This window comes from Pelobates fuscus, chromosome 8 (genome assembly GCF_036172605.1).
Source record: "Pelobates fuscus isolate aPelFus1 chromosome 8, aPelFus1.pri, whole genome shotgun sequence".
NCBI lineage: Eukaryota > Metazoa > Chordata > Amphibia > Anura > Pelobatidae > Pelobates > Pelobates fuscus.
The window spans coordinates 139,868,644-139,892,764 of NC_086324.1; the positions used below are offsets into that span (position 1 = coordinate 139,868,644).

General features: G+C 42.3%; 1 protein-coding gene across 1 annotated transcript; it reads right to left on the bottom strand.

Moving 5' to 3' along the window:
* Window positions 1–501: 501 nt before the first annotated feature.
* On the bottom strand, window positions 502–16,417 carry KDELR2 (KDEL endoplasmic reticulum protein retention receptor 2). The gene is made up of 5 exons (XM_063430360.1): window positions 16,152–16,417; window positions 5,825–5,925; window positions 3,625–3,783; window positions 2,598–2,850; window positions 502–627 (listed from the first exon to the last, which is right to left on the bottom strand). The coding sequence occupies exons 1-5, from the start codon at window positions 16,240–16,242 to the stop codon at window positions 593–595; spliced, it is 639 nt and encodes a 212-aa protein (XP_063286430.1). The 5' UTR covers window positions 16,243–16,417; the 3' UTR covers window positions 502–592.
* Window positions 16,418–24,121: the final 7,704 nt, after the last annotated feature.

Consider the following 24,121-nt stretch of genomic DNA (forward strand, 5'->3'; position numbering starts at 1 on the left):
AATAAAGTTGGAAATAGCCTGGGAACGTGGTTTAGTTCACTAGAATTCACTCAGAACACAGATTGCTTAATATGAGGGGAAAATGAGAGGTGAAAAAAAAAAAAAAACAAGATATTTGAAATTTTATTTTGGAAGTAGGAAAATGTAATAAATTATAGTGGAATGATGAAATAGATTGGCAGTCGCCTTGTTGGGACAGGTAAAAGGACAATTTTGCACTTGAACCTAGTTGTAAACTTCACAAAAATCTCACTTTTACAACTATTGAACTGAAACGGTGCACTGGATTATCATTACAGTATACATTTTGTATGTAAAAAAAATCTTTATACATCATAAAAAAAAAACGAGAAGGCAAGATGCATAAAACAAATCAGTTGTTTCCAAGAGTCGGCTTTTACATTACTACTTTGCTGTTGGAGGGGCTGGCCTCTGATTTGATTTGGGCCTCTCCGGCAGCAAATAGAGCAGTTCTGCATAAAGACAGTAGTGTTTCTGACTCTGCTTCAGGCATCTTACACCTTCACTCATGGTAGAGGATTGTTCTGTCCAACTGCTGAAGAGGACAGCCGCTGGTCCAAAGTTTTGGCACTTACGCTGGCAAACTCAACTTCTTTCCCTTTAGTACTGCAATAAGAAAGCAACAAACATTTGGTTAGATACATAAACCTATTGGTGTAGATACAAATGTACAGCGCTACGGAATGTGATGGCACTATATAAATAAAATAAATACAAATTGAATATTTTTATTAAAAACTTTGTCTAAAGCAAGACTTTTTTCCTAAACACACAAAATAGGATAAAAAGGCTAGAGTTTTTAAAATGTAACGCTCTGGCTAAATTTGAAATTAAAGGCACACTATAGCATTAGGAATACAAATGTGCATTCCTAGTACCCTCTGGCCCCACCTGTATAATAAAATAAAAGGCCACCTCAGCCACTCCACTGCTTTCCCACAGGAAAGCAGCGAGAGGCTTGTGTGCATGCACTACACTAACCAGATGATTAAAACAGTTTTTACTCTGCTATTTCCGAGGAAGCACCTCTAGTGGCAGTCTGAGTAACAGCCACCAGAGACTTTTATACCTGCAATGAAAACATGTTTTTATTTTCAGAGTTATTAAAGCAGAGGAGAGGAACATAGCACCCAGACCACTCCATCTCAATGAAGATGCCTGGGTGCCTATAGTGTCTCTAAGACAGCTATATCAGTGGAAAATCAACAAACCTATCCCATATTGCTTTAAAACTGCCCAAAATATGCCCAAATAACGTAAACTGTTTACATTTGTATAATAAAACAATTAACGTTATCCCGTATAGTAAAGTCAGGACTTGGTGGTCTTTGAATCACTAGACAGAGAATGCCTGCAATGTCCATTTTTACATATAGATGCATGAAGAGCAACACTTTTTCCAGGTTATAACTAAGCAGGATCCTTGCTCACTTGAAGCTTGAGTTACTTGTTTATTATCCAAGATTTACAATCCATAGGGCTGCAACTTTACATTAATCTTTTTAGTCATAAGTTTTAAATTATTTACAGGTAGTCATATCTAGCACTTCTACTCATCCAAATAACCAGTGATTATGAGAGAGGGGTTACAGATGATTTTCCCAAGAGCCACATAATGATGGGGCTTGACAGGCACAGTTCTAGAATGCACACATGTTCTACAAATACATTCCATTTTTAGCTCAGAATACTAGAATAAGAAACACCATGTAGAAAAGGTGTGCCCAAACTTTTAATTAGGCTTTATCTTTTCAATTTTAGAAGCTAGTGATATATCAAACATTAATGAAACAGTCTCAGCCAATATCTTTATTTCATTGAAGAGGTTATGGGAACATAAATCTTACTTTAAAGTGTTACACGGTTTTCCCAACGGTTTAACACCAAAGTTTGTCTCCCGTTGCCCGACATAGCTCCACCTTTGTGTCCTTTCTCTGACAGTCACAGAATTAGAAAGGTTTAGCTGGGCGGCCAGTGATGGAACAAGAGTGTTATCTGATGCACTCAGCCCATCACTTGCTGCCTGAAGAAACACCTTCAAACTGGTGGCCAGAGGAAGAAAAGAAAGATACCGAGGGATGAACACTGGGGTTAAAAAAAAAAATAACCACAGAAAAAAAAACAACATCTTTTAACCCTGAAGTAAAGATGGTGCCATGAGAATATATTGGGGTGGGACTGTTCAATAAACCTAGGGGAGCCAGATAACAGACTGAAATTCTTACAAGAGGTCACAATATGAAGTCAATGGGATGGGGTTGTGCTCGAATCCTGGATGGAATCTTTCTACGATCTTGTTGCAGGATTAAAATCTGTAGAAAGATTTAATTCTCCACCCATCCTCCCAACTTTTGCCTCTACCGACCTGGAAGTTGACCGCTGCTGCTCACCTCCCCACCGTTCACACATGTGTAAAGAAAAACCACTGTGTGGATTTGGCTTGGGGCTGGAGGATGATCACCCCTACTTTAACCCCTTTTATAGGCAGGCAGCGGAGACATGGATGGCAAAGATGATATAATCAGAGAAACCTACTTCTGTAATCATTCACCACTGGAGCTTAAAGAGAAACCTACCTTTTGTAACATACAAGTAGAAGAAGTCACAGTACAGGATGGTCTGCACCACACCTGCCACTACTGCAATCAGGTCGAAGAATCCCTCAAAAAAGAAGCGCCAAATCCAGTTGAAGAGATATAAGGCACGGTACAAACCCAAAAAGAACAGGTAATGAGTGGTGATGGTTTCTGCTTCACCTGTTTTACTTATCATGAACAGCTGGGGGAGGATGGCCACAGATTCCAAATAAATAGAGAAAGTCCACAGGATCTGAGGGAAGAAGACAGCTTTAATGTTGGTTTGGAATTATGCTTTGAAACGCACACACCTTCCTACCTATAATTGGGGGGGAAGGACCTACCTATAATTGGGGGGGGGGGGGGGGAGGGGGGGGAGAAGGACCCACCACAAACTAACAACAGGGTACGGCTGCTACTAACTTGCAGATCCAGGTCACTCATTCTGTGTCATGATTGGAACTGTGAGTGGGGGCTGAACCAATTATTCTCTGAACTCTAGGTTTAAGGGATACAGGAGGGTGTTTTGCTGCAGGATCTCTGAGCCACCTGTCTTTGTAAAATTTAAATAATTTTCGATGTATTCATGTATTATCTATGCATCTTTGACCCTTTGAGTGTCCATCAACTTATCTACACACTGCTCTCCTATTACAATATCTGAATAATCTTGTTGTAATATAACCTGTAAAGTGCCAAGTACACCTCTTACTACACAAGACATTCAATGTATGTCCTATATCTTGCCACAGTTATGCAAGCAATGTATATCGTCACAGGGCTCAAAACTTAGGCTAGAAGGGACTTGGGCTAAACAGAAGGATAGAATGTAAAATAATTACCAATAAGGGAGAAAATAAAAACAAAATGGAAGCCAAGAATTAGCCGTCAAGTTGCTGAGGGACACTGTAGTGTGAGAAACATAGCTTTGTATTGCCAACACTAAAGTGTTCCTATAAAGAAGAAAATGACATTTGTGGAGTGAATGGGCAAAGGATTCAGTGCCAAGTACAGCAAATGGACTTACCTCAAGAGGAGAGAAATCATGATTCACAAGGACTGACAGCCCCCCAACAGGAACAACAAGAAACACTACTCTGAATGTGTCGTGGTTTCCATCATAGGTGGCCTTGAATTTTATGTATATCAGATACACTGTAGCATATGCGCAGGCAATATAGATCAGCTGAAATGGAGTCAAAACATGTTAAACATTAACAAGCAACCCAACACGGATTTACATGCAGCAAGTCATTTCCACTTGTTGGAAGAGCAGTGTTTATCCAGCACAGTCCTGGTTTCACCTCAGTACTATCCCTAAATGAACGGTCCTAAAGCTTTCATTTTTATTTAATAGCGCAAGCAATTATGTGTTGAACTTAAAGTCTCCCAAGCACTCTGGCTCTGTAAGCATATGACATGCATACTACCCAGTTGTTAACCCCTCCATAAGCCAGACTGAACGAGTCAAGTTGCCCCTTTCTGCAGGACATGTTCCATCACAGGTTTAGCCTTAGCTCTGAGCCTTTATTACATACCCTCCTGGCCGGAGCCGGCCACAGTTACGAGTAGCTTACATGCAATTGAACGGATATCGGTGCCATATGCGCAACACGCAATTGGCACATTGCTTTGTCAAGCTGCAGGCACACAAAGCCTTGTACCGGTCACCCTGATTCATTGTTATAGCTATTGACTACTGACACGCAGGGTCTTGCAGTTAATATATGAAAAAACAAACAAACAGTTGTTACTGTACTTGTGGAGTGATTGTGAACTGAATATGTAAACTGCTTTGCACACTGTAGGGCAAGAGAGAAAAAGTCAGCTTTAAAAGTGAGGTTTTCTCTGAAACTTGCATGTCAGTGGCCGCGTTGTTCAGAGCTGTGGTTGGTGTTCCCAATGTAACCCATAGAGCAGTAAATGTAACATTAGCTAAACCAAGCGACAGTGTACAGCACAATTACAAACAGATTAGCACCATGATGAGCTAGGGATTTATTGCACGACTTCTCACAGAAGGCATCACGCAATGTTCACACTGGTTGGGAAACACAGCTCAATCCAATAGGGACATTATACGGACCTCCAGGAGAAGTGAACAAACCTGTCATACTAGCTTAGCATAACAACCATACTATAAACAGGCAAGATGATTACATTTCTCAACATCTGTTACAGTTTACTTTATAAAGACATTCTAGAATGTAGACACTTGTTAAAGGGGAGGATCAATGAAACATACATTCACACCAATAATAGATTCAATACTTTGTACTGGGTAAGGGAACACAGAACTGTCACTTCCAGAGAAGTTACGGTCCCACTTCAAAGACCCTATTCGGCCAAAGTACTACATACTCCTTTAGCAAGCAGCAAAGCAGGAGAGAGTAATGCACACAGTGACTTTCCTATGTTGAATGATACCCAGCTCATGCCAAGTATTCCTTTAGTTTAAATAAACACTATAGGGTCAGGAACACAAACATGTATTCCTATCCTGACCCTATAGAGTTTAACCCACCATTTATGTGGCTTGCTCCCCCCTTAAAAGCAGTTAAAACTCACCTTATTTACAGCGCCGCAGGCCCTTGTTGACATCAGAACTGCAGATTTTTAGCCAATCCAATGCTTTCCATTGGGAAAGCATTGGATTGGCAAGGGGGCAGGACCAAACAGTTTTGGCCAATCAGCACCTCCTCATAGAGATGCATTGAATCAATGCATCTATATGAGGAAAATTCTGTGTCCCCATGCAGAGCGTGGAGACGCTGAACGGCAGAGCTGCAGCAGAATAGTGAGCATTGGCTGGAGAAAAAAAAAAAAAAAATGGATGGATGGCTCTTCGATGAGGGAAGCTAGCAAAGTGACTCCAAGAAGTTCAATGAATCAAAATAAAAATAAGAGCGGGTATACAGTATGACAAATGTTTATACAAAGCACTCACTTTTAACACAGTTATGCTTTAATGGTCACAATTGTATTGTGTGGTAATGGCCAGGGCACTCTCTGGGAGCAGCACAGCACAATCACAACATGGACAGAGCAAACCTTTAATCCCAGGTCATAATGAAATACAAGAAACACAGCTGATTAAGTGCAAAAGTGACATTATTGTAGGATTGCTTTATGGTTAAAGCTTAACTACCAGAAAAGCCTACTAATATTCCAGAATAGCCTAACCCCATTTGTGTGTAGTATAGAGAGGTAATCTAGTCAATACATACCTTCATAGAGGTGTTGTACAATGAAATGAAGGATGTAAAGAGATCCAGGTATCTAGTAGTGAACACTAATGCAAAGAGGAGCTGACTCTTCCCAGAAATACCTGATGAGAAAAAATAAGTTTATTAAAAACCTTCCTATTATCGAAGCAGCTGTTGGATAAAGGAGAGGACAGGATATGGTTATTAAAAAAAAAAAAACACAGAGTTAACCATACTGCATCAGAGACCCTAAATTAGGGGTCCTCAAAAAAGGTAGATGCCCAGATGTTTGACAAATTACAGCTTCCGTGATGCTTTGTCATTCTAAAGCATCTGGGGATCTACCTTTTGGGCACCCCTGCCCTAACTTAAGTGTCCATAGAACAAACCGAATGTCCTGTTAGAATGACATGTTGGGTGAAATTAATTCTATATAGTGATACAAAAAAAACAAAAAACTGTTGAGATGTCAATTGAAACACAAAGTACCAGCTGCTAGTCAATCTATTTAACAGTATTACATCATGAATATTGTATAAATAGTTTATCAAGAAGAAGAATGCAATAACATGCCAATGATTTTGACCTTTGTGCAGTAAGTAATACATACCTACCTGTGATAACCATGCAAGAAGGAATCACGGACAAGTTATAGATTAAGTAAAAAGCACCAGAAAGGTTTACAAGAATACCCAAGTTTTACATTGTTCTTGTACATTTGTTTGACAAATTCACATTAAAAAGGACACTAGAGGCACCCAGACCACTTCAGCTTATTTAAATGGTCTGGGTGCAGTGTCCCTATTGCACTTAGTGCTGCGCGGCTCTTGCCGTGCAATAGCACCCCCTAGTCAGTAACGTCGAAGGAGGCAGAGCTGCGACCAAGTACCAAGGGACCTGGGATCAGGCAAGTGAATTAAGGGTTTTTATTTAAAGCAAGGTGTTTACAAGTGTGGTGCTCATATCATCATCTACACCTTGGACATTCTGCCAAGACAGGCAATATTTCTTTAAACAGTTAAGGACAAAATTATATTTCACGCCATCCTCCTCATCTGGCTCGTACAAAAGCCATGCTAGTAAGAAATGCCCTGCTTTTGGCATTTGCAGCTCTGTAAAAGCCACGTCACTTTTAAATGAAGAGTTGTAAAACATGTAATTAGCCTGCCATGGTACCTTAAAGGGTTAAACTACACAAGAGTTGTCATACCAACACCTGATAATTATAGGTGAGAAGCAGGTAACCAATTATTTGTGGCACAGTCATGATTAGGTTGTAGCATGTTTATTTATCTAGGTGCAGTAAGCTTTATACTTTTTTTTTTTAAAGTATTGCTGAGAAAGTGCATTAATGAAACTCAAGAAAGGAAGAGAAAAAAAAATAAAAAAAAAAATCTTACCATACACACAGAAAACTCTTCTAGCAGGATTTTACTAGCACCAGACAGCTGCTTTTTTTTTTTTTCTTTCAAGCGTTTGCTTAAGGTCTCCCCTAGTAATAAAAGGGTAATCCAGACGTAGACCCAATGATCACGGTGCCTAGAGGGGTATCGGCTACATCTGATCACCATAACTGCTCTCCACCGTGAGACTAAAAGGAGAGGATACCTGCTGACCTCTCCTATTCAGCTTTCTCAGGGAGAGGAAGCCAATTAGATATTTCCACATGCTTCGGTCTCAAAGATCTTGGCGTGTCAGTTTTTTTTTTTTTTTTTAACCCTTTGTCTATCAATCTATTTATATCTGAAAATAACACTGTCAGTGTTTGCAGGTATTTAAAATACCATGGCATACTCATCAAGGTTGAATTTTCACTTGCCAATGGCTAGTTGGAGACAGGAAATTTAGCTGTGATGATAAATATCATGCATCTATAAAGTGACTGAGCATAACTGAATTCAGAAGTAGCATAGCTACTAAGAGTCACTTGGAAAATTGAACTGTTAATGTCCCTCACGTTTGCTGCAAATCTGCAGCTTCTGCTGGGAAAGAAGATAAATGGATATTTTGGAGCCAGTCTGCTCAATATATGTTAAATCCTGGGTCTATGGAATATTGTTATCAACCTTCTGCAATTCTACTTGCATGTCAAGTAGTTTCACTCATGTCTTTTCATGAATTATATAATATCAGGAGCAGTGCGTAATAAGAAGTTACTTAGAAGCTGAACTTGCGTGCATACATTATACCCCCATACTGCAAGGTGGGCATGCTGAAGCAATTTGTTTATGTTAAGCAGTTACAGCTCATTTGACCTGAATGAGAAGCAGTCCAGCAACTCATTGCGCTGTAACCCATGCAAAAAGCAGAGGTAGTTGTGGTGCCTTTCAGTAAATCATATACAACAGCTACAGTGCCATGGCAAGCCAACACTCGTCTATAATTTGTGATGGTGGTGCTGTAATTCTCATTTCTGTGGGGAGCAGCTGGTTACGAATTCTTCATGCACTCAATTTGGTGTTAAGGTTTGTCCCAATACAGGCAGCACATAGAATGTAAATGAGCTCGATTCCCATGGTACCATGTGCATGGCACTATGGAAAGAATGCCAAAATGGGCAGATGCTTGTATGTTACATGCAGATACACAATAATTCCAGTGCAAAGCATTGTGGGTAGTGCATCCTTCCTGTTCGCCAATTCTGTGTAATGTGCTAAAATAAAATCAGAGAAAACCCATACATACATACATACATACATACATAAATAAAACCTCCTTGCACTACAGGCTTAAAGTTCAATTCGCTTACATGCTGGGTGCAGGATCCAGGTCATCCATATGCAGAAATTTCAAGTGATGATCCGCACTCACAGTCTCCGTTTAAAATATAGCCTTTATTTTTCACATCAAAGATAAAAAGATGCCAATAGTCAACGTTTTAGTCCTTGATGCTGTCCTGAGGAAAGTCCCGATCGGGGACTGAAACGTTGACTATTGGCATCTACTTTTTATCTTTGATGTGAAAAATAAAGGTTATATTTTAAACGGAGACTGAGTGCGGATCATCACTTGAAAATATATAAATAACAATCTCTGAACTGCTGACTGGTGGCAATTGTCACCAGAGCTGAAGGGAGTACATGTCCATCTGCAGAAAAATGAATAAAACACTTTACGGTACAGTTCTTTAAAGAAACTGCAGAACTTGCAAAGGCAAGTGCTACAGCAGGCTTACCCCTCGCAGATTAGAAACAGGCTCTCACTGTGGTCTGTGGGTGGGGTTAGAATATCAGATCTGCAAAGATGTGTATTATCTACATAAATATTTCCCCACACAGGTGTGGAACTGCTGAATTAGACGGTAGGAGTCTGGGTCTGCGCACAGCTCGGTTGTGAACCAGGCTATGTGCAGCAATCTCCAAACTTCTGATCGCACATGCACACAACCCAGTCTGCAGAGCATGAGGGATATGTTCAAACTTAATAGTGTGTGTGAGACTTACATCCACATGCTGGTCGTGATTTGGACAACCAAAGGGGAAGCAACATTTCTCCTTTGAAATTACTGATCCAGGAGACAGGATTACATTGGCAGCTTTCTTTTCCTCTAAACCAATCAATGTTAATAAACCAATCTGACAAGTAGCAGGGTTATGTCTGTACCCCAACATTTGCAAGGATGGATTTGCAGCAGAGAGCCTCACAAGTAATACCAGTGTGTGGCACCCGGGATAGAAAGGAGGAAGATATACTAGTTTAAAATGCTCCTTCCTGGCACTGCCAACAGCTATATTTTACATTGTGTGCCTTTGTACAGCTATATTTTACATTGTGTGCCTTTGTACAGCTATATTTTACATTGTGTGCCTTTGTACAGCTATATTTTACATTGTGTGCCTTTGTACAGCTATATTTTACATTGTGTGCCTTTGTACAGCTATATTTTACATTGTGTGCCTTTGTACAGCTATATTTTACATTGTGTGCCTTTGTACAGCTATATTTTACATTGTGTGCCTTTGTACAGCTATATTTTACATTGTGTGCCTTTGTACAGCTATATTTTACATTGTGTGCCTTTGTACAGCTATATTTTACATTGTGTGCCTTTGTACAGCTATATTTTACATTGTGTGCCTTTGTACAGCTATATTTTACATTGTGTGCCTTTGTACAGCTATATTTTACATTGTGTGCCTTTGTACAGCTATATTTTACATTGTGTGCCTTTGTACAGCTATATTTTACATTGTGTGCCTTTGTACAGCTATATTTTACATTGTGTGCCCACGTACAGCTATATTTTACATTGTGTGCCCACAAGTACAAAAAGAGGGGCCTAAGAAGATTCTGTGAAACCCTCCATTGATTTCACGCATGTGCAATGCAATAAAGTGAAGATTTTCGTTGTTCCATTTGGCAGTAATGTGACCACTGATGACACAAAGCACAGGAAGAAGTTGCTAAAAATCAGGTTGTCACCTTTTTCCAAAATGTCAGCACATATGACAAAACAGTGCTGGGATATCAATGAAATAGCAACAAAGATATTCATAAATGGAAGTGCCTCATTAATGTTACACTTAGAAGGGAACACTATGGTATCAGGAACACACACAAAAAAAAAAAAATCTAGGCCCATCCTTCGCCTCCCCCCCAGGAAAGAATTGGTTTGACTGAGATAAACAATTCTGATGATCTTAGTCGAGGAGGTAGACTGGGGGTGAAGCCAAACACTGCCCTGGCCAATCAGCATCTCCTCATAGAGATGCATTGAATCAATGCAGCTCTATGAGGAATGTTCAGTGTCTGCATGCAGTGGGTGGAAACACTGAATAGCACTGCTGCACATTGTGTAACACTGCCCCAGGAAGCACCTCTAGTAGCCATCTGAGGAGAGGCCAGTGAAGGTATCTCTAGATTATAATGTGAAAAACACTGCATTTTCTCTGACAGTGTTTGCTGCAAAAAAATCTGCAGGGACTGACTATACTCACCAGAACCAATACAATAAGCTGTAATTATGATGACGATTGTGTTCCTTTAACAAAAAAAAAATTACAACAATCCCAGCTGCTACAATAATTAAAGGACCACTATAGTGCCAGGAAAACACTAGTTTTCCTGGCACTATAGTGCCCTGAGGGTGGACCCACCCTCAGGGACCCCCTCCCGCCGGGCTGGATGGAGAGTAAAGGGTAAAAACGTACCTTTATTCCAGCTCAGGGCGGGGAGCTCTCCTCCTCCGATCCTCCCTTTCGGCTGAATGCGCGGCAAGAGCTGCGCGCATTCAGCCGGTCACATAGGAAAGCATTTACAATGCTTTCCTATGGACGCTTGCGTGCTCTCACTGATTTTCACAGTGAGAATCACACAAGCGCCTCTAGCGGCTGTCAATGAGACAGCCACTAGAGGATTTGGAGGCTGGCTTAACCCATTTATAAACATAGCAGTTTCTCTGAAACTGCTATGTTTATATAAAAATAAAAAGGGTTAATCCTAGAGGGACCTGGAACCCAGACCACTTCATTAAGCTGAAGTGGTCTGGGTGCCTAGAGTGGTTCTTTAACAGACCAGGAGCCGGTAAGAACTTAAATCAGTTTCCTAGCATTATTTAAAAAAAAAAAAATAAATAATAATTAAAAAAAAAAAAAGCAATTTACTTACTCTGGTGGACTTTCGATGACCGACTTATGTTTATGTATGTATTTAGGTTTTTAACTTGTCAAGTATAGAATGATAATTGTTCTTTTTCCTTTGATAATGATGGGGTTAAATATATTGTGCAATAGGAAAATGTTGCATTGTTGTATGATCGTTATACCCATTTGTCTTGGTTACTTTTTTGTATGTCTAATGAATATAAATAAATCTTCATGCAACTGTGCTATAATGTTAGGTGAGACACAATGAATGAACTAAGAAGCAGTGCAAACTACTGATTAACCAGTAGTATTTCTGATGATGTGGCTGTGTTATAGAAGCACAGGGCTGCCATCTGCATCTGGCGATAAAGACACAGCACTAGAGTTCTAGCAAGGTGATTTTTATATAGCGCCAACAAATTCTGCAGAGCTGTACAATAGATGGACTAACAGACAGGTATTTATAACAATGCGCAGGAACAGAGGGTGTTGAGGGTCTTGCTTAATTTGATTAAGCTTTCATTCTAGAGGGAGTGGGGTAAAGTGGCATGACAGGAAATGGTAGGATGTACTTCATGTATGGGAAAAAAGTAGTCCACTAGAATAGTTTACAATGAAAGGCTAGTTATTTAGATGACAGTTGCAGGAAAGAAAGCAGGGTGGGTTACCAAGGTGCAGAGGGGGAAATCTACTAAAGTTTAATTTATATGAGAGTTTTTAAATGATCATTGAAAGGAACAGAGACAAGACAGAAGTCTAACTGAGCAGGGAAGGGCCCCAGTGAAGGTGGGTGAGAGAGGTGCGATTACGATCAGAGGATAAATACGAATCTTTAGCAGAGCGTAGGGGGCAGAATGGGACATTTATGTATTAGTGAGAATAAGTAGTTAGGAGCAGCATTATGTAAAGATTTATAAGCAAGCACCAGAATTCTAAATTGAGCCCATAATCTTACAGTAAGCCAGTGTAAGGACTGGCAGAGGTGCAAGAGGACAGGAAGATTAGCCTCGCTGCCAGCTACATTCATTATAGATTGTTACAGAGCTAGCTGGGAAAGCATAAGACCACTGAGAAGTGGATTGCAGTAGTCAAGACGAGAGGATAGTGGCATGGACCAGTACCTTAGCCGTATCTGGTGTTCGATAGGGGCGGATGCAAGCTACATTTTTGAGATTGAAGCGGCAGGATTTGGCTAGTGACTGGACATGAGGGGTGAAGGAGAGGTTGGAGTAGAAGAGGACACCTAGGCAGCAAGCCTGTGAGGTAAAGCTGATGGTAGTAACATTGACTTGGAGGAAGACTGGTACGGGAGTTCCAACGCTTGATGGAGGAAAGACAAGACGTTCTGTTTTGGTTTAAAGAAGTGAGCCACCATATAGTCAGAAATAGCTGAGAGGCCATCAGAGACACAAATTAAGATGGACGGCGAGAGATCAAGAGAGGACAGATAGATTTGCGTGTAGTCCATATAAGTAATATTGGAAGCCAAAAAGAGTTTACCAAGGAAGGCAGTATCAAACAGAAGAGTAGGGGACCACAGACAGAACCTTGAAAAAAATAATAAAATAAATAAAGGGTTGCGAAGTGGAGGAAGAGCCAGAAAAAGAAAGAGCTCTGGAAGAGGTAGGAGGAGAACCAGGAAAGAGCAGAACCCCGCAAACTGAGATTAGGGAGGATGAGAAGAAGTTGTTGATGATCAACAGCAGCATAAAATTCGAGAATTAGAAGAAGAGTAACGACCACTGGATTTAGTTGCAATTAAATCATTGCATTCATTGGTCAGGATGGTTTTTGACAGTGATAAGCACGGAATCCAGTCTGAATTGGGTTGAGCAGAGAGTTTAATTCAAGGTGGCCTGTCAATCTAGTGTACACAATTCTCTCAAGGATCTTGGATGCAAACTGTTGTAGCAAGATAGGTGAATAGTAAGTTAGAATCAAGGTTGGATACTTTTTATTTTAGAATGGGTTGGAGGAAATATGCAAGAGGAGAGGGAGAGATTGAATATTTTAGTGATGGGCAGAGCAAGTCATGAGTGAGATTTCAGGGAACAAGTTGTGGGGCTGGAGGATTAAAGTTGAGCTAAAAGTCTCTCCTGGTGTAAAAGGTGCAAGTGAGGATAAAACAGATCTCTTCACAGAAATCGTCTCAAAGAAGTGAGTAGCGAAGTAGAGTGTTAAAAACATGAAAGGCACTTGGTTTCTTGGGAAAGCGTGGTTATGAGGGTATTAAGTTCTGTTCAGGTCTGAGGCAGGAAACTTGGAATTCAGGCTGTGTGAGAGATATTAGTGTCAGATAGGCATACAATAAAGCCATGGAATGGAGAGGTGCATGTATGCACAGATGAGGTGAGGGTTATTCAAGCAAAACAAAAATTTGGGTAGGAATCAATAAAAGAAGGGGTGGGGGAAGGCAGAAATCACAGAAAAGTAATCAGAGATATGCATATAGGTGAACAAAACAATCAAGTAAACAAACCAAATATATGGAATAGGGCTGGTAAAACTAACAAGCATACAGGACAAAACAGAGATAAATATCAAAAAAAGAAGAAAAAAAATTATACCCCCCCCCCTTACATCGGGTCCTGTATGCTTACGTTCCCCGCCCCCCCCCCACAAATACACATGTAATAGAGGTTGCAATAACAAAGTAGTCGAGAGTAAAACGATACACATATAGTATATACACACACACAAGGTGGGCAAAGTACAGTTAAGTGATAACGTTTTGATATGGTACTCCAGAAGGCTTCCTTTTGCTTAAGGCAATGGATCAGCTGTTAGAGCTCTGAGTTCTGTTCAGGTCTGAGGCAGGAAACTTGCAATTCAGGCTTTTGCTTATGGCAGTGGTTCAGCTGCTTCTGGCTTTGAAAGGGTTAATAGCTGACATGTAATAACGGGATCGGATGGGTTCTTGTTTCACCACGCCTTACAGCCGGCTGCCACGTCAGATCCACTGATCGTTTAAACTAAGCTTCCCCTGCACATGCTTATTCCTAAAGGGAATAAACCGACTAACTTGCAAAACCCTGCAACATGCATAAAGAAACTCAGTACAGCCTAGGAGCCAAGAGACAGGGTCAATGTGCCCTGGTATCATACAAAATGTGAACCAGAGCCCCAATAGGTGCACACAGTAAGTGGATCATATTCTATCAAAGTGTCCCCAGTACATCACAAGACAATGGAAAATAAGAGGGTATCCAATTAAGATAACTATTTCATTGTATGGAAGCAAAAACTTCAACAGGATCCAAGCCTGTGTAGGTATTTAGTGAATATTTTTGCTGGCATTAAGCCAAGTGATCAATGGATAAGAATACTCTATGAAAAATCAGCAATTTCTGAACAGCAAAGCCTTATGCACACATGATTAGTTAAAAGAATCCTTGGTCTGAGGCTAATCTACTCTATTCAGCAACTAAATCTCTATAGAGGTAAAACAAATGTATACTGCAGTATATCTTCTATGTGGATATGTACAGCAAGTTATACGAGGACAAAAAAAAAAATTATATATATGGTAAACAAAACCCACATAATATAAAATAGAAGTCCTTACAGAAAAGTTACAGTGATTCCCTTTGGTGTGTGGTTAATGAATAAACAGATTTTAAAAAAAATATTCACATGTGACAGTATGTGTTACAGTGATACTGTATATATAGTCTTATTAACCAGTAAATTATAATGTAAAGCAATTTTAGTCCAAATTACTGTATACTATACAGTAATATTAAACATTCCATTCTGCAGAAAGTGAAACAGTATTATTGTAAAGATGTGATAACCTAGCAATCTGAAATATTATATGTAGGTATAGTATGATACATTAATACTGTATATGAATACAATAATTCCACATTTAGCAGTATTGTACATGAGATACGTCCTTTCGTTTCGGTGTTGTAACCCATATACAATTACACTGCATCACAAATATTAACATAAAAATATATATAAGTGTAATAAGGCATATGGATGTATATTTTGGGATACTGTAATAAAGCAAATGGATATAAATTGATCCACTATATCAAATGCAACATGTGAATATACTAGAACTTTGTGCCATATAGTCATCATAGATATTGCAAATGGGATAGTCCATTAGACGCATTTACACTATAAAACATGTAAAATATAATGTGATCGCATCTATAATGTATATAATATAGTGTCTAATATTAGACAGATGGGATAGACCATCAGATGTACTTACACTGTAAGACAAGTGAAATATACTTTGATAGAATATAAAATACAGTGTCTAATAGAAGTGTCCTGTATATTGGTATTATGATAATCTAAATAAAGTACAGGTGATGGTCCATATAATGTATAGAATACAGGGTGTTACATTAGTCTTCCATATATTACACAGATTGCTACTATGATAGGTATATAATACAGTGTGTATAGCCCATTAGATGCAGTGGTGGTACACTGGGTGTATATTTTTTCTCCCCCATCCATGCTGGTCCTGCAGCCAGCTCAGGGCATGGGTGGCCCCTGCCTGCCAGCTCAGGTTACTGGTGGCCCCTGCCTGCCAGCTCAGGGCATGGGTGGCCCCTGCCTGCCAGCTCAGGGCATGGGTGGCCCCTGCCTGCCAGCTCAGGGCATGGGTGGCCCCTGCCTGCCAGCTCAGGGCATGGGTGGCCCCTGCCTGCCAGCTCAGGGCATTGGTGGCCCCTGGCTGCCAGCTAAGGTTATAGCTGGCCCGTGGTTGCCTGTCAGGCGGTATAGCCGGGGTGACTTACCGGCACAGGACCGGCTCTTCCATATCTTGAGCAGGAGGATGATGATGGCGGTGAGGTGGGACAGGTCTCCGCTCAGCCTGAAGACGTTCATGTTGGCGGCTGGTGCTGTGTGTCCTGCTGAGGGAGAGGACAGGTGACCCAGGGACCGCGGAGCTCGCTCTGACGCTGCAGCCGATGGCTTCAATCCGTTAAAATGGCGAGCGCCAAGCTACGTGGCCCGGGGACGTGGCCTAACTGCAGCGCGCCCAGTGCATGCCGGGAGTCAGCGCTCAGGCTGAGTGTCGCTTTGCTGGACCACGCCCACTCGTCGCCTGAGGCACGCCCCGGACACGCCCCCAAAGCCATGGTTACGCTTTTAACCCTTAGTGTTCTAGAACATATTCATTGTCACTTCAATGGCTTACCAGTTCTGTTATTAAAGGTGGCTCTAACCTGAATTCATTACATTCTCTTGCAGCATATATCATTTTTTTTAAACTTAAAATATAAATATATGCTTTATGGGAATTCTCTGAACAGAGGTATAATAATATCATTCTGGGCCCCCAGGCAGAATTAAACCTTGGGCCCCTTGAATACCAGAATCCATGTATAAAGCAGGTCACATATAGTGCACATACTTCATGTGGTGTGTGTGCATTTATATGTGAAGGGTAAGGGGTGCATGGTGTGTTTATGTGCAGAATAAGACTCCTTCAGAATTCCACATCTTTATTGTTCATACAGTAAAGAACCCTTTCCTTTTGTTTTAGGCAAAATGTCCTTTCTTCAAGTTAAAATAATGTTAACTCTTAAAGCTGTAATGTCACCGTATGGAGACTTTGCAGAATTTGAAAATGCCGTTGACAGTGATATCACCACCAGGGGGCCGGTGGCCGAGGGGGCAGGTAAAGGTGAATTCTAATTACCTGAACCTGTCCCTCATGGGCACGGACATCTACCGGCAGGTACTCTTCAGCTCCTGGCATTTCAGCGCCAGGAGCCAACGTCACTGCTGTACTTGCGCATGCACAGGAATACAGCACTGAGGTCTATGGAGGATCCCGCGAGACTGCAGGATACTCCATAGATGGAGTCATTTCCCCGCAGGCGTCATTGGTGACGGCTAGGGGGATTGACACAGTTGCTCCTCCAGTGTCTAGAACTGTCAGGCTGAATAAATATATAGATACAGAGTAGTCCCTACTTTGTCTCAGTATATTTATTTATAAAATATTTCACAAGGATGGATACATTGAGATTTCTCTCGTTTTCGAGTATGCCCTGGTTATATCTCATGACTGTGTTGAAATTCCAGAACAGTCAGTGTGAGTAGTTCATAAAGAGGGGGTTACAGTGCCACTTTAACTTGCTTTTGTCCTTTGTACAGTCCTATTAATGAACGAGTTATCAGAGAGTTGTTTGTACTGGCCCTGCATGTATTCATAGAATATTATGAAATCCCCCTGAGAAGCTTTCTTTTAGTAAAAAAAGCTCAAGTTTTCCAGTTTTTCTACAGGCACCGAGTCCACTTCATTTTTTTGAAGTGGTCAGGGTGCAGTGCCCCTGTCTGTTTAACAAAACACAACATAAGAGAAACATGCTACTGTAGTACCTATCCTGAAAAAAACATCCACCCTCTCTAACTATCGTCCCATATCCCTGCTCCCTTTTTCCTCAAAGCTTCTGGAAAGACTTGTCTTTACCCGTATGTCTCACTTCCTCAATTCCAACTCTCTCCTTGACCCTCTTCAATCTGGCTTCCGCCCTCTCCACTCTACTGAGACTGCATAACTCTTGATAACTCTTATCAAAGTTACTATTGACCTAACCGCAGCTAAATCCAAAGGCCACTACTCCATACTAATACTTCTTGACCTCTCTGCTGCCTTTGACACCGTCGATCATGCTCTCCTTCTTCAAACTCTTCAATCACTCGCAGGGCCAGCGCCACCAGTAAGGCGACCTAGGCAGCCGCCTAGGGCACAACTTACCAGGGGGCGCCGGATCCCTGCACCCGGTGTCGCTCCTCATGCTGCGCCGCCTGAGCGCTTTTACAAGACTCTGCGGCGCAGCACTGCTGCATGGAGGGCGGCCGGGTTTGAGTGACCGGCAGGAGGGAAGCGCAGAGCGCTCCCTCCTGCCGGTCTCTCTATGTAGCGTGACCGGGCGGCGCTGAACGCGGGACAGGAACCTCTGTTTCCTGTACCCGGCCGCCGGCGGAATGACAGGAAGCGCTCACTCAGTGAGCACTTCCTGTCATTCCGCCGGCGGCCGGGTACAGAAAACAGAGGTTCCTGTCCCTCGTTCCGCGCCGCCTGGCCACGCTACATGGGCAGGAGGGGAGGGTAAGGACCACTAGGGTAGGGAAGGAAAGGACCACTAGGGGAGGGAAGGAAAGGACCACTAGGGGAGGGAAGGAAAGGACCACTAGGGGAGGGAAGGAAAGGACCACTAGGGGAGGGAGGGAAAGGACCACTAGGGGAGGGAGGGCGGGAGGTAGGGAGGGAGGGGGGGGTGATAAGGACCACTAGGGGAGGGAGGAGGGGGGGGGTTAAGGACCACTAGGAGGGGGGGATAAGGACCACTAGGGGAGGGGAGGGTAAGTTATGAAAAGTAATGAACCAAAGAACACAGTGTAATTAATATCAAATAATTAGGTGGGCAGCAACATACATACACAAGCGACTTAATTTGAGTGTAAGCTCAAGATATAGAATGTATGTGCGCTCCTAAATAAACTACAGAAGTGACCAAAATTCATACAAATATAAATATTTATTACTAAATAGTAAATCAATAGATAGCTAGACAGGTCTATAGTTAATTAGACCATAATTACTAATAACAAGGTAAAATAAATCAATGAATAAAATGATACAAATAAATCCTGATAGTAATGGATGTCACAGTAGGTGTTCCACACACCAAAAAAATACAATATAATAAAATGTAGCTATCTGGATATACAAAAAACACACAATGTTGTAAAATGAAACAAATATATATGAGTGAACTCAATAAGAGTACCTTGCCTATATGACGTCATATTCCGGCTCCCGCGGTATCAGCAGACAGGCAGCGCGCGAGGGAGCAAAGCAGAGAGGTTAGAGCTCCCCCGCCGCGTCTGATCTCAGCACAGCTGCACACAGCACCGGGGGCCGAGATGGTGGCCCGGCAGGAGGGAGAGCTTCCCTCATGCCGGTCACTGAAATCTTGCGCCCCCAGAGCCCGTGCGCCCTAAGGCGGCCGCCTGTGCCGCCTTATGGACGCGCCGGCCCTGGGGGGGAGTGAGAAGACCACAAAGGGGGGACTGCAGAGGGACAGAGGGCCAAGGGAGAGCACTAAGTGACACACACACACACACACACACAAACATACAATGCATTCCTACTCACACACAGACACACCCAAAACACACAATACATCCCTTACGTTCTCTTACATAATTAATGCACCCCTTACAGACACACACTGCATTCAATTACATACACAGGAACAAACCTTGCACCCCTTACACACACACACACACACAAACATACAATGCATTCCTTACACGCAAACACACACTACATCCCCTATAAACACACTAAATCCCTTACACAAATTGCACACATAAAACATCCCCAACTCATGGATGGTCGACTAACTCTCCAGTAGATTTTAGTCAACACGACTAAAAATGGGTTTAGTTAAATCCTCTATCCGTCTGTTTTGCCTCTTCCCCTGGCCCTCTGTGTCTCCTTGTGTCCCCCCAGCTACTCTAGGTGTCTCACTCCCAAGCCCTAGTCTGTCTCTTTTGCCCCTTCCACAGCCCCTCTGTGCAGTGTTAATTTTGGCGGCAAATTTAAATTTAGTCATTATCTTTTGACTAAAAAGCCATTTTAGTTTTAGACATATTTTTTCCATCTGAATTGTTTTAGTTTTAGTCACTTTTAGTCGACTAAATCTCCAGTAGGTTTTAGTCAACACGACTTTAATCTAATGGGTTCAGTTAAAGCCTCTATCTGTCTCTTTCGCCCCTTCCTCAGCCCCTCTAGGTGTCTCTCTTCCAAACCCTAGTCATTCTCTTTTGCCTCTTCAAGAGCTCCTCTGTGCAATGTTAATTTTGGCGGCAAATATCAATTTAGTTTTAGTCATAGTCTTTTAACTAAATATCCATTTTAGTTTTAGTCGTATTTTGAGTCATCTGAATTGTTTTAGTTTTAGTCTAGTTTTTGTTGACTAAATCTAAAAGAGTTCAATCGACTAAAATGTGACTAAAATTTTTATTTGATTGGGAGATATGCCTGTCTTTTCAGAACATCGTGTTGTGAGTGAGATTTAAAAAACATGTTCACCCACTAGCCGATACAGTGTTACCCTATGCATGCTTTTCTTTTGTGGTATTTATATGTAGATTCCCTTATGTTGTGTTTTGTGGATATAGAAGATTTGGCGGAATGTTGAGATTTCTACAGCAATAGGTCCATAAGAGGATAATTGTTCTATCTCAACTGCCTTTTACTCTACTGGTGTAATATAAGAGGTGTTGAATATTTATATATTTATATAAGGTTCCCATGTCTGTTTAACCCTGCAAAGTAAATCATTGCAGTTTCAGAGAAACTGTAATGTTTATGTTGCAAGGTTAAGCCAACGTGTAATGGTTGTCTTCCAAGCAGCAACTAGAGGTGCTTCCTGCTCCCTGACTGATATTTACTTTGCAAAACAACGGTGGATGTCCTGACGCTTTGCATGAGGACATCTAACATCTTCAAATTACACACTTACACGCGAATCACTATGGTATATACCTCCTAGTTATAATAAAATTGGTCCTAATATAGTGGTAACTAGTGATGTACCGAACTGTTCGCTGGCGAATAGTTCCTGGCGAACATAGCGTGTTCGCGTTCGCCACGGCGGGCCAACACATGCGCGGTTCGATCCGCCCCCTATTCGTCATCATTGAGTAAACTTTGACCCTGTGCCTCACAGTCAGCAGACACATTACAGCCAATCAGCAACAGACCCTCCCTTCCAGACCCTCCCACCTCCTGTACAGCATCCATTTTAGATTTATTCTGAAGCTGCATTCTTAGATAGAGGAGGGAAAGTGTAGCTGCTGCTCATTTGATAGGGAAATGGATAGCTAGGCTAGCGTATTCAGTGTCCACTACAGTCCTGAAGGACTCATCTGATCTCTGCTGTAAGGACAGCACCCCAAAAAGTCCTTTTTAGGGCTAGAACATCAGTCTGCTTTTTTTTCCATCTGTAATCTAATTGCAGTTGCCTGCCTGCCAGCTTCTGTGTCAGGCTCACAGTGGATACTGTGCCCACTTGCAGAGTGCCACCACTCATATCTGGTGTCACAATTGCTTGCATTTAAAAACAAAACATTTTTTTTCACTGTTATAGATTGAATAGCAGTTAGTTGTCTGCAAGCGTCTGTGTGTCAGGCCAACAGCGTGTACTCTGCCAACCTCTACCAGTGCACATTGCGTCTCATATCTGGTGTCACAATAGCGTGCATTTAAAAACAATTTTTTTTTTCACTGTTATAGATTGAATAGCAGTTAGTTGTCTGCAAGCGTCTGTGTGTCAGGCCAACAGCGTGTACTCTGCCAACCTCTGCCAGTGCATAGTGCCACTCAAATCTGGTGTCACAATAGCGTGCATTTAAAATCCCAAAAACGTTTTTCACTGTTATAGATTGCATAGCAGTTAGTTGTCTTCAAGCGGGTGTCAGGCCTACAGCGTGTATTCTGCCAACCTCTGCCAGTGCACATTGCCACTCATATCTGGTGTCACAATAACGTGCATTTAAAACCAAAAAACTTTTTTCACTGTTATAGATTGCATAGCAGTTAGTTGTCTTTAAGCGGGTGTCAAGCCTACAGCGTGTACTTTGCCAACCTCTGCCAGTGCACATTGCCACTCATATCTGGTGTCACAATAGCGTGCATTTAAAAACATTTTTTTCACTGTTATAGATTGAATAGCAGTTAGTTGTCTTCAAGCGGGTGTCAGGCCTACAGCGTGTACTCTGCCAACCTCTGCCAGTGCACAGTGCCACTCATATCTGGTGTCACAATAGCGTGCATTTAAAAACAAAACATTTTTTTTCACTGTTATAGATTGAATAGCAGTTAGTTGTCTGCAAGCGTCTGTGTGTCAGGCCAACAGCGTGTACTCTGCCAACCTCTACCAGTGCACATTGCGTCTCATATCTGGTGTCACAATAGCGTGCATTTAAAACCAAAAAACTTTTTTCACTATTATAGATTGAATATCAGTTAGTTGTCTTCAAGCGGGTGTGTCAGGCCTACAGCGTGTACTCTGCCAACCTCTGCCAGTGCACATTGCCACTCATATCTGGTGTCACAATAGCGTGCATTTAAAAACAAATTTTTTTTTCACTGTTATAGATTGAATAGCAGTTAGTTGTCTTCAAGCGGGTGTGTCAGGCCTACAGCGTGTACTCTGCCAACCTCTGCCACTGCACAGTGCCACTCATATCTGGTCTCACAGTAGCTTGCATGCATAGTACCACTATTCCAAAAAAAATGACAGGCAGAGGCAGGCCACCCTGCAGGGGCCGTCGTGGTCGTGGTGCTGTGATTCCCTTTTGCCCTAGAATAATGTCCAATTTTCAGAGGCCACGTACCCTGAACTTGAAAAGTTCTGAGGACATAGTTGACTGACTAACACAGGACACCCAATCTTCTACAGCTTCCGCTTGGAACCTTGACGCACCATCCTCCTCCAGCTTAGCTTCGGGCACCTCTCAAGATACCACTCACCCGCCTGCCGCCACCACCAACACTAGCACCACAGCCGCTTCACTTTATCTGTCAGAGGAGTTATTTACACATCCGTTTGAAGAAATGAGTGATGCGCAACCATTATTGCCAGAGGATGTAGATAACAGGGATATGTCTCAGTCAGGCAGCATTACACACATGGACGTACGGTGTGATGATGATGATGATGATGTTGTACCCGCTGCTGCTTCCTTTGCTGAGGTGTCAGATACAAGTGAAGCGGTTGATGATGACGATGCGTCCATGGATGTCACGTGGGTGCCCGCTCGGCAAGAAGAAGAACAGGGCGAAAGTTCAGATGGGGAGACAGAGAGGAGGAGGAGACGAGTTGGAAGCAGGGGGAGGTCGTCGCAAGGAGCTAGTGGCACAGTCAGACAGCATGCATCGGCACCCGGGGTCAGCCCGACAGCACGCCAATCAACGCATGCTGTGTCCACCACCAGAATGCCGTCATTGCAGAGCTCAGCAGTGTGGAATTTTCTTTGTGTGTCTGCCTCTGACAACAGCGATGCCATTTGCAACCTGTGCCAAAAGAAACTGAGTCGTGGGAAGTCCAACACCCACCTAGGTACAACTGCTTTGCGTAGGGACATGATCGCACATCACAAACGCCTATGGGATCAACACATGAGTACAAGCAGCACACAAACTCAAAGCCGCCATCCTCCTCCTGTTTCAGCATCTTCAGCCACGTCAACCACTGCTGTCCTCCTTGCCCCCTTTCAACCATCCGCCACTCCGTCTCTTGCCTTGAGCAGTTCCCGCTCATCTGCCCACAGTCAGGTTTCTGTCAAGGACATGTTTGAGCGTAAGAAGCCAATGTCAGAAAGTCATCCCCTTGCCCAGCGTCTGACAGCTGGCTTGTCTGAACTATTAGCCCACCAGCTTTTACTATACAAGCTGGTGGAGTCTGAGGCATTCAAAAAATTTGTAGCTATTGGGACACCGCAGTGGAAGGTACCTGGACGAAATTTCACAAAAGGCAATCCCCAACCTGCACTCGATTGTGCAAAATGAAGTAATGGCATGTCTGGCACACAGTGTTGGGGCAAGGGTCCATCTGACCACTGATACCTGGTCTGCAAAGCATGGTCAGGGCAGGTATATCACCTACACTGCGCATTGGGTAAACCTGCTGACGGCTGCCAAGCATGGCAACGCTTTGTGCATAAGTACACAGGCTTA

Bases quoted from the DNA above. Each gene is read 5' to 3' on its own strand.
- KDELR2 (XM_063430360.1), bottom strand. From the start codon at position 16,242: ATGAACGTCTTCAGGCTGAGCGGAGACCTGTCCCACCTCACCGCCATC. The intron at 5,926-16,151 runs GTAAGTCACCCC...TTTTCTCATCAG, and splicing joins GAAGAGCCGGTCCTGTGCCG to GTATTTCTGGGAAGAGTCAG. The intron at 2,851-3,624 runs GTAAGTCCATTT...TTCTTCCCTCAG, and splicing joins ATGATTTCTCTCCTCTTGAG to ATCCTGTGGACTTTCTCTAT.